The 18,584-nt window shown below is 41.7% G+C and overlaps 1 protein-coding gene across 1 annotated transcript in view; it reads left to right on the forward strand.

The window, feature by feature from the left end:
* The window catches only part of rmi1 (RMI1, RecQ mediated genome instability 1, homolog), a 65,124-nt gene that overhangs the window by 1,487 nt on the left and 45,053 nt on the right, over window positions 1-18,584 (forward strand). The window contains exons 3-4 of the mRNA XM_084322238.1: window positions 8,893-9,003; window positions 18,187-18,336. Of these exons, the coding sequence (XP_084178364.1) occupies window positions 8,893-9,003; window positions 18,187-18,336 (261 nt within the window). The remainder of the gene's footprint in view (window positions 1-8,892; window positions 9,004-18,186; window positions 18,337-18,584) is intronic.

Genomic DNA, 18,584 nt, shown 5'->3' on the forward strand with positions numbered 1-18,584 from the left:
AAATAATATTGGTGTACTTGCATGTGAAACAATATCAAACATGGTTTTACAGACATTCTCTCTAGCAAAATTATGTAACCACACCACGAGATCAGACCACACAAGTTTCACTTTGCAGAATACATTTGAATTAATGTCTGTTCAAATTATGAAGGGGGTAGGGGGATTTGCCGGTCTGTCCACAGTTTAACAGCTTAGTGCAGGTGTTACTAAACCTTGCAGGACCCAAATTAGAAATTATGATATAAGAAGCAGGCACCTTATCTTGGGACTCTGGCTCATTCACATTGTTATGTGGAGACGGAACTAGTCCTGTAATGTTAATTTTTTTAATTTTTTTTTTAAACACCTTGATCCACATTTTAAGAAAGCATGGCTTGGGGGCCAAGTGGTAGGGTTAGTAGCATCAGTATAATCTCGCATCATAGCTCACATTTTAACCATTTCCTCCTGCACCCACACCCCTTACCCTAAACCGGTTTTGTATCCCCCACCCCCCGCGCACACACACATACAGTATATATAAAACGTTTATGACCTTTTTTATTTCACCACTATGAGTAGCATAGATGTTTGGCAAGGGGATTGGGTTTCTTCATAGAGCGCTTATCCTTATCATTAGGGCACAAGTATTGTAATTCCCTCCAAGCACAGCAGACACAAGTGGTTTCTTTCTACGGGTTTATTGAAAGCTTGGTCCTCCAATCCACGTGAAAACTTAAAAGAGAAAACATAAGTTGCGTTAGGTCGACACAAACAATAATATACACAGTATGAAAAACAACACGTCAACAAAGCAAAATACAAACAAACACTAAATACCTCGTTGGCTGCATGCTACAAAAAAGGGGGTTTTCATTCTTCTGTTCTTGTCAACAGTCTTCAATGGTAGAACCTGTACAACTCCGACCATACCTGCTGCTTGCTCGCAGGTGTCGCAATTAGTCCCAAAGGTAAAACGCGTCAGCTAATTGACTAAATGTAAATGTCATTTAACATAAATTTCAGGCAAAACATTAAATACATTAGTCTGCTTCAAGTAGCGTTACAACCTTCTGTACAGGTCTATCAAGGAACACTCTTTTAGTTGTAGGTTTCCCTTTTTTGTCAAAGGTGGTGTCACTCACCAGCAATTTCAGATTTCTTCGCCAGACACACTTCCCTTTAGGGGTGCACCGATGTATCGGTCCGGTATCGGCCGATAAGTGCCTTGTTGACTGCAATCGGCCTATCGGCCGATAAGCTCGAATGTGCCGATGGCAGTAGCCGATAAATATCCATCAATTTGTGTAGCGTCAAGACAAAAAAAAGTTCACTCGCGACCTGCACAACGCCGTCCCCAGTCCCCCCCACACACACACACACACACAAGCTACTGCATCAAAGTTACTACTTATGATTAACAAGGCATTCGTTTTGTGGCATTAACGTTATATAGTTAGTGTTACACGTTCAATAACATCAGCATATTATTTACCCGAACGTAGCAAGCGTTCATACTAGCTCAGTTCCTTCCGTTGCTCACAGAGCCCTGAGTTTGACCCATTCTGCAATCTGTTAATAACGTTTTCAATCAGACACATGTATAGAAAGGCTTTGTTTTATTATAACATTAGTTGCAGTAAAATCATTATGCCTCATTTAAGTCATCCTGCGGAGCTAAAAGCTAAACGTCAGCCGCGCCGCCATTGTTGTTGTTGTAGAAAAGCTCTCGTCAAAATCAATGGCGGACAAAAGCCGAAGTAAAAAAATTATACGCGCTTGCCGATTGGTGGTAACAGCAGAGGCGGGTGCAAGCGGTGTGTGACGTAATTGGCAGAATCGACTGTCAATCAAAATTTCATTGGTTGAGACAATAGTATCTAGCTGCAGCCCAGCAGGTAGACCATGCTGGGAGAAGTAGTATCTAGCTGCAGCCCTGCAGAACATACTGGGAGAGAGATAGTGCTATTTCTTGATGTTTCCCTTTTTTTTTTTAAACTTTGACCAGTCAGCTGGTTCTTTTTTTGCGTTTATCGTTTTTTTTTTTTTTTCTGGTCAAGTGTGACCGACAGAAACAGGTTGAATGGGGGTACAGATGGGGGGAAAGACACTCTGAGAAAGTACGGCTTGTCCGGGAGTCGAACTCGCTACCCCAGATCCGTGACGCGCACGGTTGTCCCCGACGCCGAAATAGCGTTCGAGGTACGCGGTGAGCTACTGGAGCTCCCCGATGTTTCCTTTTTTTTAAGTAAGTAAAGAGGCCTATGTTCATATCGGTGAGCACAATTTGTAACACAAATATACAGTAGTTTCATAAAAAAAATTAAAATATTACAAAAAAAAAATATTACAAAATAATAAATATTTAAAAAATATTTAAAAAAAAATTTGTTGCCACAAATATCGGTATCGGCCGATTGTGTTAGTTGAACAATCGGTATCGGTGGCAAATTTTCATATCGGTGCATCCCTACTTCCCTTGGAAGCAGGGCTTGTGAGCAGTCGTACCCAATGAGCAGACCTACTTTGCAGTCCTTAATAGGTGCAATCTTTTCTTGGAGGTGCTCTAGATCGGACCAAGCTTTTGCAGTTCCATCTGTTGGTATGTGTGTTCTGTTGGCTGGAATGAAATCCCGCGTGTAGACTGGTGGTAAAGATATCTTCTTACCAGAGTAAAAGCCACGGATTTGTAAGTCGTTTACTCTTTCAGAGCTTACTACTGTGGTTCTTGAGGTCATAGTAGAGAGCTTGACTTTGACCTTTACTTTGATTGCTTCCAACGCTTCTGCTACTTCCCTTAGAACAAAGGTTGTGTCGCTTTGAGAATCCAACAGAGCGTAAACAAGGACTTCTTGTGTTGGTTGAGTTGTGGATGAAAGCCAGACAGGAATTATTGCAGTTGTTTGTGTGTTAGCTTCATGAAGTATTACTCTGTGAAGTAGAGTTTGTGGCTGTTTCTTTGCATTGTGTTGATTGAGGTCTTTCTTTGTACCATTGTTGACTTGTACTTGGCTTTTCTTCATTTAGATTTAGCTTGGCTTGTGGTGGTCTTTGTCCTTCTTTGGCTCGCTCCTCATGCAGACATGTAGGATGCTGCTTGTGGCACATGTCGCAAACATTCCTACTGTTGCAGCACTTTGAGTAGTGACCAGACTTGAGACAACCAAAGCATAGCTTTCCAGCTTGAACAAATTTGACTCTGTCTGAAACAGTTTTCTCCATGAACTTCCTGCATTTATGCAAAGTATGCCCTGACCTCTCACAGAAAAGACATGTTATGACAGTCTTTTCATTGGAACATGTGGTCAGTGTCTTTGCTTCAAAGCTTTGATATTTTGAGAATTTTGGTTTTTCAGTCTCACCTTGTTTCAGTGACTGTAGTGATGTAACAGGGTTGCAGGCAATTTTCGCTTCTCTTGTCAGAAATTTTACAAATTGGCTGAAGGAGGGGAATTGGTTACTCTCTTCTTCTTATTGGATAACCAGCCTGTTCCATCTCGCCGTTAGCCAATCAGGCAACTTTAAAAGAATTTTCCTGGTTTCATTAGTCATTTAAAATGTCCAATGCCTTGATGTGGACCATGGCAGCCTCGCAACTCCTGAGAAAATCGGCAAACTCTCTGAGCTCAAAGCTGTCCTTAGATCCCATCTTGGGCCATGCTTGGAGCTTGTCTCTGTATGATTTTGCTATTGTAAATGGATTTCCGTATCTCTCCTCCAATCTTCCATGCTGCAACATAGGCAGATTTGGTTCCGAGTAAGAAATAGCCATCAAGTGCTTTCTTAGCTTGTCCACTTACATACCTACGGAGGTAGTATATCTTCTCCTTGTCTTCAATGCTCTTCTGATCAATCAGTATTTCAAAGGAAAGTTTCCAGTCATTGTATTTCAATGGGTCCCCACTGAATAATGAAGGTTCAGGAATTGGAATTCTGTTGGCACTTAAAGCACCTGCCAGCATCTTAACAAGCTCTGCTGTACTGTCGTTTGAGGAGGTGGTCACAACTTGTGGTACGGGAGATGTATACAGGGACAGAGGACTTGTGGGAGCAGGCACTTTGTTGTCTGCTACCCTCTCATGTTCTAGTACGTCTTTCCGCTCTTCTTCTGTGGCCTCCACTTGATCGTACACCAGAATTCTTGCTTGTGCTGCATTAAGACCTTTCACTGCCTCCAAATGCTGTATCTTTCTCCGCTTTTCCTCCAGAGTCCTTTGTATAGCTCCATGTTCTTCTTCCAGTTGAGCTTTAAATTTAGCTTCCTCTTCCTCTCTTTCTATTCTTCGTGTAACCTCTTCTGCTTCTCATTCTAAACGACGTTTAACCTCTTCTGCTTCTTGTTCTAAACGACGCTTTATGACTGCTGCCTCTTGATCAGCTATATTCCTTTTAGCTTCTGCTTCTAGGCACTGTATTTCCAATTGTTCTTTTTCTTGTTCTTTTAACACTTCCAGAACAGCTTGGCTTGCAGCAGCATCAGCGACAGCTTCTCGTCGCTTTACAGAAGATCTGCTTGAACGCACTGAGGTGCCTTTCCTGAAAGAAGTGGCAGAACCAGATTTATAGGTGCTTGAGTCAAAGAGAGCCTGCTTCTGGCCACTCTTTATCTCCTCCTTCTGACACACTTCCCCCCAGTCTAAATGAGGCTCTGGATACAATTAACTCAGAAATACCTGCACACAGATCCACTCTTAGACGTGTGTCCTGGTCTGGAGTTGAGATGTCACGTAGTTCATCATAAATATGCTGGAGATCATTAGAAAGACCTGTGACATCTGCAATGATATCAGTAAGCAGCTCATCAGGCAAATGTTCTGTCGATTGGGCCTAAAAGAAAAAATTGTTTGTTTCCGGTTGCCGACCGACCCTGCCGATTTAGGTGCGACCCAATTTATTTTATGAGTATTTTTCTATTTATATTTTTTTTACAACAACGTTTCATAAAAATGTTAGTCAAACCTTTAGTATTATGGATATTAAACATGCTGGCAGAGTACATGCATCCATGTTGTTGTGAACATTTTAATTAAATAAAGAAATTCCCTATCCATAGTCGCCTTGGGAAAGAATAAAATAAAAAATTAAATAAATTCCCTACCTACCCATGGCCTTAACTGACAACCAACAGGAAACAAACAATATTTTCTTTTATGCCTTGTGATAACGGACCTTTAGAAGATATAACTTGTGTCCTCCATTTATTGTAAATGTAGTTGAATATTGATCTTTTCCTCCTGCATTGCTTTACCCTTCTCTGTTAGAATTCTGGTTCTTTGAGGTCGTTTTGGTTGCTGCCCTTCCTCTTGCTGGGCTTCAGCACCATCTACCTGACCTTCTTCAGGTCGCTCTTGGGAACACTGTCCCCTACCTCAATTGTAGGCTCACTTGGCTCTGTCATTTGTAAATCACTCCTTTAAATTTACCCAAATTTGTAAAGAGAAAATAGTAAATAAACCTCTAAACCTTTAACATTTGTTGTACTCAAATTTGAATTAAATGCAGTAATATCCAAATAAATCAAATTGCTTAATTCAATTGGCTTTCAAAATAACCTCTATATATATATTAAGCACTTCAGAACAATTAGAAAACATAAATATTAAATGGCCAATAATAGCCTTCACTTATAATTTGCAAAACACACTTTAAATTAGAAATGGGTAGTTCAATCAGAAAATATATTTACACTTTAACGTTGACACCTTAATGTGTGTATAAATGGTTAGCTTCAATAAAATTATATATAAGCAAATAAGTCAACGTTTAGCACGCACACCACAGTAATTAGAATTCACAGTAAAACATATTATAGAAACGTTTACAAAAGCCCTATTCTTAGACCACTCTTAACTTATAATGTCCAAGTTCATTATGGCTTTATCTTGAAACGCTGCTCTTGAAACTGTGTGCATCTTCTTACTTCTTTGTGTTTATGTGTGTAGTGTTTTTCTTTTTTTTTATACTCGTCTGTCCTTTAACACTATGATCGCTGCGGACGAGTTTTCACGTCATTCCTAGCCATGCTCATTCTGCCGAAGACGCCGTAACTCGTCTTTGATGTCAATATTTCAAAAATCTGTCATTGAAATCATATTTCCTTTCCGGAGCCCTGAGACACACTGCTGATCTCCTCTCAACTCTCTAGCGGTTCAAGAGCGCCATCTGGTGGCCGATCGGCAGATCGCCAACCGGAAATTAACCTTTGAACCGGTAGTGCTCATCCATATGTGGTCCGGCCACTCGCTATCGTTAGAGAGACTCCGTATTGACACAGTGAACATCGATCGGTGCAAATAACTCGAAAAAACAACATGATTTGGACGTATGTAAGGGATAATGTATGGCTACGATTATTTTGCGACAATGACCGAGTAGGCTATACATTATCCCGCTTATTACATGGCTAACTTACTAACAATATACCTAATTCATTTGACAAATCGCAGTTGTTCTGTGGCTCTGTCAGCCCAAATAAAGTGATTATTATTATCGCGGGCAGCAGCTCTGTTCTGGCTCCGCTGTGTTCTGGCTCCGCTCGTCGCTCCGCCCCCTGTCATCGCCGGCAGCAGAACACCAGTGTCTAATTGCACTGAAACAGTGTGTGTCAGTGGGCTTGATTGCCAACAGCTGCGCACTGCGGTCATTATTGAAAAAACAGCGGTCATTATTGAAAAATAATGACCGCAGTCGGGGGGCTATTGACCAATCACAAGCAAGCATTTCGGCGAATGTGAAAACGCCATGTAATAAATACTATTATACAACCTGGAAATGGATCGGGCATTTCTCCATCCCATAATAGAAAAAATTCTGTTCCACGCTCATCTGCCAGCGGTGCGAGGAAGCCACGGTAAGATTCAGCGTTATTTTCTAACGTCTTCTATACTAACTGATCTGATGAACATATGACCCACTCTGGATGAATCATCTAACGCTGCCCACGGAATTATAAACGATCCCCCGCCCATCCGGTCATCATCAGATGATGCGTAGAAACGTCTAGAACCACGTCCAGTTGACATTTTTTATCTCGCACAGATTCCTACCAAACTGTATTTGATCATCAATATAATGCATTTAGGGCTATAAATCACGTTCTGAAGAAAGCTGCAGAAAACGATAAAAACATACTTATACTTTAGACCATATTTTAGTATGAATATGTGAATGAAAAAGTTTAACGTTGCTACACCCTGAACAATACATATGACATTGAATGGGCCATAATAATGGCAATTTAGCAATATAATTTAAAAAGTTATAGCCCTGCAAAGAAGGGGAACTTCTCCATAGACAAATAGAGCTGGCGAGGGATGGTAAATTATGAATTTAACCCATGGCGATTAAAGTGTTAACACTTTCAGTGCCACGAGGTGGCGCCAGAGTTAGCTCTTGAATGCCACCATCTGCGCCAATGTTACGCTTAATATCGCCTAATCTATGTTTTAAATTATGGCTATGTGTCTAATCTGCCCGTCGCTTATCAAAGAATCCTTTTCCAGTCAGTGCTGTCAAGGCAGATTGGTTTTTTATCGCTTCATTTCCGTTTGAGAGCATTTTGAAAAGCATCCGTTTTGAGGTAAAAAACAGTCCATTCTGGACCATTCTTTGATAATCGTCTTTTACTGGAATATTCCAGAACGTTGATATTTGTCGGCCTATTTATGAATCGTTTTCAAATAAACGCTAGATGATCAATATTATACGTGCACGCACGCACATTCGAGCCGTGCACGGATAATCGCCGTGTTCATTTCCTCCTGGACTTTTACAGTGAAACCGATAGAGCCCATTTCACAAAACAGCTTATATCTTCATCAAAATGAGTCTGATTATCCTAACACTGATAACATAGATTCCTTACCTGACATCAGATGGTATCCAACTGGTATATTCCAATTCCTGATCACCATTCGAAAAAATCGATAAGTATATAGATCCACCGTGATACAGTAGTACACATGATTCCGCGGGGCTCAGAGGATCCAGAATGAACTGTGATAACCCCGGCTGCATCAGTGGACTGGAAAATGTGGAGTACAGGATTTTTTCCCCCATCCATTTTCATTGAGTCCATTCCAAAATCCCTTATGTCATCTGGGAGACGATAGGGGGCGCTTTTTTCCACATCTGATCGCCGGCGGCGCTCGGGTATACTAGGGTAGGCTCGCGTGATGCAATATGATTTCAGATCGCAAAAAGAAAAAATCAGAGAAATCTCGTGAGTGGCTTTCAACAAGATATTAATAATTCCGAGAAAACTCGTGAGTGGCATAGAAAGTGTTAATGGACGGTCCGTGCGCAGCAAACAATTATCGGGAAAAGTCCGCTGGACGCCGGTCTTAAACTTGGACTTGCTTCATCGCCCACTCGCGTCGATGAACAGTCGAGTTTTCACTGTAATTCCCTCCAAGCACAGCAGACACAAGTGGTTTCTTTCTACGGGTTTATTGAAAGCTTGGTCCTCCAATCCACCGTGAAAACTTAAAAGAGAAAACATAAGTCGCGTTAGGTCGACACAAACAATAATATACACAGTATGAAAAACAAAGCAAAATACAAACAAACACTAAATACCTCGTTGGCTGCATGCTACAAAAAATGGGTTTTTATTCTTCTGTTCTTGTCAACAGTCTTGGTAGAACCTGTACAACTCCGACCATACCTGCTGCTTGCTCGCAGGTGTCGCAATTAGTCCCAAAGGTAAAACGCGAGAGCAGCCCAACGGGACACCATATATAACCAGACGTCAAAATGAACATACTATAAATTGTAGCAAATTAAATAACATTAAATGGAAACATAAATACATTCTCAAATATTACACTAGATTTACAAACTTAAATAACATAAATTATGAAACCATATAATGGCCACAGCTACAAGTATCTTGTGTTTTATTATAAATAGGCGCTGGACCAGTGGCTGCTGACGGACCTACGAGACCTGGGCCACCCTGTCCTCCCTGGCGGACTCTCCCAGGCCCAGAAGACTGAGCTCCATGGGACCTTCTGTGTCCAGGTGGAGATACTCTTAATATATTATACAGTGTCATTATCATATATTATTTTCATAGCTATATCATGTCAGTTAACACATTTTTATTTGTATTTCTTTGAGTGGAAAACCCTCTCTAAAGCAAGCTATTTATACCTTGTGACAGTAAAATACATAATTGAAGAATCTTAAGACTGAGTGGCATCTTCTACTTGGTGGTAGTGTATCGGTGGCCAGCCCAATATAGTCAAATACTATACAAACCTATGATTTGGGGTGCCAGGCAGGCTAAATCTGTTAATTATTATTATATTAATTATTATAATTCTGAAAAATGTAAGCTTATTGTGAAATATACCGGATAGCTTAACCGTTTCTGCACCAAAAACGATTGTTATTTATTTTATTAGCTATTTCCATTCATAATTCATCCTGCTACGCTGTGGGAATGTTTGGCACTCTGTCTGAGATCGCAACAGTCCGATACCGCTGCCTGGTGGTATGCGGCCGATGTTGCACTTACTTTCTGAAGGAAGCTTGACTTTTTGCGTCAGTGAATGTCTTCCGGGCGGAGTTATCTTGTAACGTGGGTCAAGATACACACTCGATTGCATTGAATCGCCTTCGGGACGCCAGAATCATTATGCTTTTGGGGCTTATGGCGTCGGCCAAATGGACATACGATCTAGCAGATGGCAATCAAATAATTGGAATATTCTTTTTGCAGTCTCATCGGCCAGAGGTAAGAGCAATCTAATGTTAATTTCAGCTTGATTGTCCATTGCCATCGCTCTGATCAACGTATGCTATTGTACTAACGAATGCCGTTATTGACAATCAATTAATCATAAACGACCCCCCCCCCTTTCCTGCATAAATGATGGAACATAATATATACCGATCATATGCATTTGCATTTTTTATTGTAGCGTGTATAGGGACGAAATGCCAATGGATTAAGTATAATATGTGTAGTGGCCGACTGTCATTCCTGGGTGTGCTGACAGTCGTCCACGATGCACCCGCTAATGTGCCTTTTCACGCTGTACCAAAGTTGTGATGTTGAATGAATTGAATGTCCAAAGTTGCCGCCGGTTCGGTTTACAGGGTTTATTGTTGTCCGAAGGTAAATGATAGTAAATGAAGGGTTAAACAGAACAGTCGTCGATTGCTCCGTGGTCAGTTCCAACAGTGAAACAGTGTTTGATGGTAAATCCTCAGCAGGTGCATAGGATCATAGTAATCACCTAGGATACGTATAGCTATATTGGGTGGTGAGCCCCCTAGTGTCCAAACATAAATGGTTCAGTGCATGGTTCTAATATATATATATAATATAATATATATATAATAATAATATAATAATATAAAAATCCACCAAGTCGGTTTCTGCCTCTGCAATATGCGTTGCGGCCTATTACTAGCGTTCCAGGAATGATCCTAGACCACTCTAAAACTATACTTATATTCACCATGGTATAAAACGATAATGTATGGATGGAAAAAATATAACTTTTCCACACTTGAACGATAGATACCCGATGTCAAATCAGCCATAGTATTGCATATATAGCTATAATATTTAAATAGTTATAGCCCTGCAAACAAGGTGAGCGACTCCCACCGTTTACAGTGATGGCGTCAGCTGCTAAGGATGCGTCTATTGCGTGGCAGTCATTGTGTTAATAATAACCTTCACTATAAATAATGAGTTTGTTATAATGTAATTGATAAAGGGCAATGAAATAATTATCAAATCTTAACGTAGGCTAGTCAATAAGACTTAGCTTAAGAGGCAGGCAAACTCTAGTTAAATTCAAATTATAATATGATTCTGTATTATTCACCCAAAAAAAACAAGTAACATTTCAGTTAATGAGTTAATCATTAAAAATAATTAATCAGTAGAGCGGCTGGGTGGCGCAGCGGACTAAGCGCTTGTCACCAACGCGAGAGACACTGGTATCGAATCCGGCTGTCAGCGTTGCCTCCGGCTTGGCCGGCCGTCACACTGGCTCAATTGGCAGAGTCAGCGGGAGGGAAGCCGGGTGGTATTCTGGTCGTTGTAAACAGCGACTCCTACAGGTCGGTCAGGGCGCCTGCACAGCGAGGAAGGGAGATGGTGAGGGTAGTGTGAGCCTCCCACACGTTACACCTCACCAATGAGAGTCCGCACTGGCAGGTGAAAAGAAGTGGCTGGCTGACTCCGCATGTATTGGAGGGGACATGTGATAGTATCTATCAACCCTCCCTAGATTGACCAGTGGGGGGCACATGCGAGCAACGACCAGGAAGGGAAGGGGGGAATTGGCATGACGACTAAATTGGGATGGGAGAAAAACACAGAAAAACAGGAGGAGAAAAAGTGGATACATCTTTTTTTTTAATTAATCAGTTAGTCAATCAATCACAGGAGACGACACGAGAAGGTTCAGTGCAGCAGTATGAGTGAAAAAGGTGATAATTAAACCAGCACAGGTTTCTTCTTTTCCCGACTTCAACCAAATGTCACAGGGTTCTCAGATCAGCCAAACCATATGCCACAAAATACTTGAGAACATTTTCCCTCTTCTCTCTTGCTCTATCTCACTGATCTCGGCTTTGTACCATTATGGCAATTTGACTGCTGATCTTAAAGGGGCAGAGGTCACTCTGCTACAAGAGGAACCAATGTATTGTATCATTAGCTTGGGGTTGTTAAAGGAACATGCCATCAATGCCAAAACATGGTAGGTAATTAGCGTAGTAATTTTTTACTTTACAAATTAAGGACATAGCAGATTCTCACAGGATTAAAATCAGACATTTACAATTTAGTAATTTAGCTTACGTTTTTAATCCAAAGTGACATACAGATTGTGAATAACATGTCACCGGAGGGGTACATCTCCGGCAGTTAAGGGTCAGTGGCATTGTTTGTCACATAATATTGAGATTGAGTGTTACACTCTGAGTACATAGTTGTATAGACATAATAGCAAGATAGGTAGAAGTATAAGAATAGTAGCATAGTATTAGGGTACATAATAGTAAAAAGACATTAACCCTTTCACTTCCGCACTACCAAACGGTTACCCTTTCACTGCAACAATACACAGACGGTTAACCCTTTCACTGCCACACTACAGACGGTTACCGTCGGTAGTGTGATAGTAAAGGGTTAACCTTCTGTAGTGTGGCAGTGAAAGGGTTAACCTGCTGTTGTGTGGCAGTGAAAGGGTTAAGTGAGAGGGTTAGTATTTTTTTTATTTATTAATTAATTCATAAAATTTTCTTCAGATATTGTTTGAATAGTGTGTTTTCAGTTGACTCCTCTGAGAGGAGTGGGTCTGAGACGGCCAGAAGAAGCAGAGCGTAGGGGTCTTGAGGGTGTGTAGTTACTAGTTAGAGACCATTGACTGGAGGTAGGAGGGAGCTGTTCCCCTCGCTGCACGGTACGCCAGGTCAAGGACCTTGAAGCGCATTCGTGTGGCAAGGAGAAGCCAGTGCAGTTCTGACAAGTGGGTTAACGTGGGCTGAATTTGGTAGATTGGAGATCAGGCGGGCCGCTGCGTTTTGTATGAGTTTAAGTGGTTTGGTGGTGCTAGCCAGTAAACCAGCTAGCAGTGCATGAGGCATGGCTTTTGATTGCAGGAGGAGTTGGGTGGCTTCCAGGGAGCGAAATAAACGTTTTGACTCACCGGCCAGTGGCGGGTAGATGGGAAGAATCTACCCGCCAAGCATATTTCTTACCTGCCAACTTTTTTTTGATAATTTCTTTTTTTATTATTATTTTATATAAAAGTTTTTTTTAATAAAATATATATATTATATAATCATACTTGTGATTGTGTTATCTGCAAGACATCGCCACCTTGCTGTCTGCAAACAGCTCCACTGTCTGTGTGTATACTCGAGTGGCCTCCAGCTCCAGCAAGGATTCTCCGGGGGTGCAGCTGGACCCTATTCAGCAGCCCTCACTCATGCGATGTAAACCAGGGACTCGAATACGCATGTTGTTGTTGTAGGACATTGATGCCAGGAGCTATCTGTAGCTACTGCTGGATGGCGTTGGGACAACGCCTCAGTGAACTATTTAGTTTACTGCGACATTTCGTAGTGACTAGTTACCTAGCCAACGGAGGTATTATGCACTGGACTATTGCTGGAGGATTTGTTGATGTCTGGAGCTATCAGTAGCTAGCCGGCTGGATAACGTTACACAATGCCTCATGTATTAAACTAAGTGAATAGTTGACTGGGTCATTTTGTAACGGTAGCTAACGTTATCTCACGAAGGTCCCACACTGACTAGACTAACGTCACGGTGACTCGGAGGCAATAGCCTCTGTTTACATGCAGGCATACAGGGGTAGGAGCAGCAGCAGCAGTGCTAACTAACGTCACGGTGACTCGGAGGCAATAGCCTCTGTTTACATGCAGGCATACAGGGGTAGGAGCAGCAGCAGCAGTGCTAACTAACGTCACGGTGACTCGGAGGCAATAGCCTCTGTTTACATGCAGGCATACAGAAACAGGTGGGGAGGGGGTAGCAGCAGCAGTGCGCGGTGCGCGGTGCACGCTTCATGTCTGTGCTGAGACAGCGAGTGAGAACTCCGCTAAAGAATTGGATCATGATTTTCGGTTTTCACATGACTATTTGATTGCCCGCCACACGGCGCTCAGACGTCTCAGTGGGAGGCGCCAAACGTAAAAACTGAGCGCAAATGCCGGGTGGCGCTCTCTAGTTTCGGTCCCTGGTGGCTTCTATTGTTAGGAAGGGGCGGATCCTTCTGACAATGCTCAGGAAGAATCTGCAGGTTGTGGTTGTTGAGGTGATTCAGCCGGTCGTCATGGACTACACCTAGGTTCTTGGCGGTCGGGGACGGAGCCACAGCTACATTCTCCACTGTGATTGAAAGGTCGGTCAGCAGGGAGGATTCGACCGGCAGGTGAAGTAGCTCCATTTAGCTTAGGTTCAGTTTGAGCTGATTGGTCGCCATCCAGGCCGAGATTCGGTCAGAGACTTGGGTAGCTGAAGGAGGGAAGGAGAGGAAGAGTTCAGTGTCATCAGCATAGCAGTGATATGAGAAGGCATGAGATGTGATAATGTTACCCAGAGATTTGGTGTAGAGAGAGAAGAGGAGGGGTCCAAGGTAAGGCTGAGCCCGAATGTTTGAACGTTCGAACGTTCGTTTGTTACGTTAACATTCTAATTCTAAATCAAAATTCGAATTTTTTATTTTTAATAAAATAAAAAAAAATTATATTTATTTTATGTGTCTATTCATTCTGTTTAAACCAATGGGGTTTTTCTTCACAGTTGCAGATAAAGATTAGGCTACACTAATATTATAGTATTAAAAAAAACTGCTAAGTTATATTCATTCAAGAAAGTTGATTTAATAAAAAAGACTAATTTAATCAGATTAATCACTTTATTCAAATTGAGGATTTAGTTTGAGGATATTTATATAATTTTCTTTTTTGAAAAATAATATTTACATTTTTTAAATATTTTTTAAATAAAAAACGAAGGTTTGAACGTTTGTTCGAAAAAACCTGACGAAGTTCGAATACCAAAAACAGGCTTTGGGGATAGCCTTAGTCCAAGGACCGAGCCCTGGGGAACACTTGTCTGCACGGGCAGGAGGCCGTCAGGGTGGCCTATTCTTTAATCCCAGCCCAAGAGTGCTGCCGAGTGCTTCCGCGTTTTCCCTGATTGGCCGCGACAATGCCTAGCACACCCCGCGGCAGAGCGTTATGCAGCCGTAATCCCCCCTGTTTTAACATCGACGGTTAGCTCAACTCGTTCGCTGCCTTGCTGTGGAGCCTGCGGTGCGTTGGTGACAAGTTCGAATCACTTAAATTTTTTTATTAAATTTTTTTTTTTACGTTTAATTACTTTATCATCTCTCTATATAAACGTGCATTCTTTCGCCGGTTAAGTTTAGGCATTCTTTCGGAGTTGGTTAAGGTTAGGGTTAAGTTTAGGCATTCTTTCGGAGTTGGTTAAGGTTAGGGTTAAGTTTAGGCATTCTTTCGGAGTTGGTTAAGGTTAGGGTTAAGTTTAGGCATTCTTTCGGAGTTGGTTAAGGTTAGGGTTAAGTTTAGGCACTCTTTCGGAGTTGGTTAAGGTTAGGGTTAAGTTTAGGCATTCTTTCGGAGTTGGTTAAGGTTCGAGTTTGTCGCAGAGCATGGCAATAGAATGCCTGGCTGTCTTTCTTGACGCGGAGGCAGCAGCCTATTTCCGCTCTACCGCGCGCCGCGGTCACATGGGCGTCGTGGCCAATCAGAGAAACGCGACGCACTCTTGGGCTGGGATTAATATAGACGCGTCAGGGTGCCTTTCCATGATACTTGGTAGGAGCCGTTGTCGAGGTAGAATGACAGCCTACAGACGACCTTCAAAAGTATTACAAATGACTTGAGGTCCCCAGGTAATGCCAGTCCAATGTACCGTACTTTTCGGACTATAAGCCGCGGCTTTTTCCCCCATTTTTCGACCCTGCGGCTTATATAACGGTGCGGCTTATATGTGACTCGACGTGACCAAACCCGAAAATGTAAAAATCTAAATATTGCTTTTTTGACTGCATTGAAATGTTATTTATCTGTTCCCTTATTTGCTAAACTTAATACACTTAATTCTTGTTATTTGTCCAACAGTATTGTGTCCCAATGCTAATTACATATGGTAATTAAACATTAAAACACCTGCGGCTTATAGTCCAGTGCGGCTTATATATGTATACATCATTCAATTTAGCTGCTGCAGCTTATAGTCAGGTGCGGCTTATAGTGCGAAAAGTACGGTAAATAGGGCTTTTGGGTGGCTACCTATATGCTTCTTCTAATCACCTGAAGGAAATTTTGAATGCTGAGATATCATGCAAAATATATGTATATATATTTTCATGTAAAGAAAAGTTGTGTCTTATACCACATACAAAAGCCATATCATTTGCAACATTACAGCCTGATCAATCGTATCCCTAACACAACAACTGTACTGGGACAAGTATTATGTGGGACCCCATGGTAATGGAAAATAAGACACCAGTGTTCTCCAGTGTTTTGTATTTTGTTGTCCTGTGCCTTAGTTGTAGTTATTTGTCTTGACTTCCTGTAGTTGAATTGAAAATGGGGGACCCTGATGTAAACAAGACGAAAGTCTTTCTCTGGTCTGCATCCCCTTAACAATTGTGTGTATTGAGCTGTACTGTATTGTACCCATTCTGCAATCTGTTAATAAAGTTTTCAATCAATCAATCAATCAGTTCTTTGTTTGTTTCCCTCCCACGTGTATCCATTTGTAATCGGCCCAGGGCCCCGTTCCCCGTACCTGGATAACTGAGTTAGCCGGATAACTTTCGGTGAAGTCTGACTTAAGCCGGACTTTCCGGTTCCCCGAATCTGGATTGTCCAAATCACCATGACAACAGATCCAAAAGTTTGAGCCTGGTCGAAAGCAGGGTTTAAGTTCAAGTTAGCCGGATGAACCATCGCCACGCCCCCGCAAAGAAGTGACAGCCCGTTTCCTGAAATTATTCCCACAGTCTACGATCTGCATTATACCATTCTGAATTACGTTTTTGTGCTCCATTCTTCCAGAGGGGGCTTTTGAAATGTAAAATAGACCCAAAATGCTGATACTAAATTCACTTTGTCCTAAATAATGCACGTTATATATACCGTGGCGCTCGCTCGGTGCGATGTACACATTATGTGGTTATTTTAATTGTAACTGGGATTAAGATGTCTGATGAGATGCGCTGTTTGACGGATTTGAGAAATTGAATGAGCCGTTGACGTCACATTAATGAATGAGGATAAAGAGATAAAACTTCATTCAAGAATATTCTAAACACGGGTCTCTCGTTCATTAATGTATAAACAATGAATTTATCCCATCTGGCACAGTGGCGCAGCGGTAGTGCTCAATCCTGGCAACCCAGCGACCGGTGTTCGAAACCCCGTGTTTCCAATATAATTTTTTGGAATATAATATTAATGATTATACGCCAAAGTAGCCTAGTTTTAAGTTAAAATATTATAAATCTACATGCATTGAGGATGTCATTCTTTATATAGCTCTCAACGTGCACCAAATTGAATTATTCCTACATCGCAAAAAGAAGGGAAAGACTAGGTTTCGAACCCCGGTCGTCTGCGTGAAAGTCAAAAGAAGAACCCGTTACACCACAGTGGAGATAAGTAAAAGATCGACCATACATCAATCAATGGGAAGAGAGCCGTATCGTTATCCTGTATAATAGTTTAACTAATTATTTTCGCTAGCAAGATCTCATTTGATTATTCAATCCAGCAGGCAAGTTTAAAGAAATATAATCTGATTGATTGAGGTAATGAGGGACTTAAAATTAGCCTATAGATAACGCATTTAACTTGTCGGCGAGGCGATTGAGCCGTACTGCAATATGTTAATAAAGTTTTAAATCAATTAATCAATCAATGCCGCTAGAGAATCAGGATCTCTGCTATCGATACGTGCTGGCTTTTCAACTGGAGCGGCCGCACGCACTTATCCTGGGTCTCAAGTCTGGCTTGAGTTAACGAGACTGAATCCACCTTCGAGGAACAGGAAAATCCCGGCTTCAAACATCGGGTTAACTGAATCTGGATAATGACATCTTGATCGACTTAGTTGAACCAGGTACGGGGAATAGGGCCCTAGGTGTTTCTTGTTCTCGTCATCCCTTTGTGAATATCTTGTTTTGTTCTTCCCTGTGTTCTGTGGCTGGTCACCTGTCTGCACAGTGCTGTCATTTGTTTGTTCGTTATCCTTTTATTTTATTCCTGCACCCTCAATCCCAACGGTAATTATTATTAAAAACTTTTTTGTTACTTTTGGCTACCGTTTCATATTATGTTCCATTGATACCAGACAACGAGTATTTTATGTTAATCAATGGTAACGTAATAGCCACACAGACGTTTTGGGTAAGACACCCCTCTTCAGCGTGTATTCTGGCAATATTAAAAAGTTAAATTGGAGTGCTGTCCTGGTCTCATCTTTATGATATTACTACACTGAGGACTCTGCACCCAGTCTTCAAGGTTTAATTGTGAGTTGAGTGTGTTGTGTCTTATTTTCTATTACCAGTATCCCCACATAATACTAGTTTCAGCACATTTAGTCATGTTAGTACAAGAAAGCCATTTGAAAACAAAGTTCTCATCCATGCTCTTTCCTCCCTGCTTCAGGTTGACTCTCTACTAGACATCAGCCTGCCGGCCTACGGTCAGCTGCAGAACTGGAAGGGCACAGATTGTGCCAACGAGGCAGTGTCAGCCGTCACACAGATGACCCAAAGACCATGGGAGGCCAAGCCAACACGCATGCTGCTACTGCAGGTCAGAGGCACTGATGAAGCACAAGCAGCTTCACGTCTCTATAGGCCTTCAATTGCAATTCCACAATCAGTGTTTACTTTGGGAATAAATTATGCCTTTCGGAACGGGCCAACTGCTTGGCTCCCGGTACTGCTGTGCTCGTCTGGAGCATGTGGCTGTTTGGACTGCATGCCCAATTAGGGCTGCACGATTTTGGGAAAATATCGAATTGCGATTTTTCTGACAGATATTGCAATTAAATTAGCAAC

Source organism: Notolepis coatsorum (genome assembly GCF_963971535.1).
Source record: "Notolepis coatsorum genome assembly, chromosome: 1".
Taxonomy (NCBI): domain Eukaryota; kingdom Metazoa; phylum Chordata; class Actinopteri; order Aulopiformes; family Paralepididae; genus Notolepis; species Notolepis coatsorum.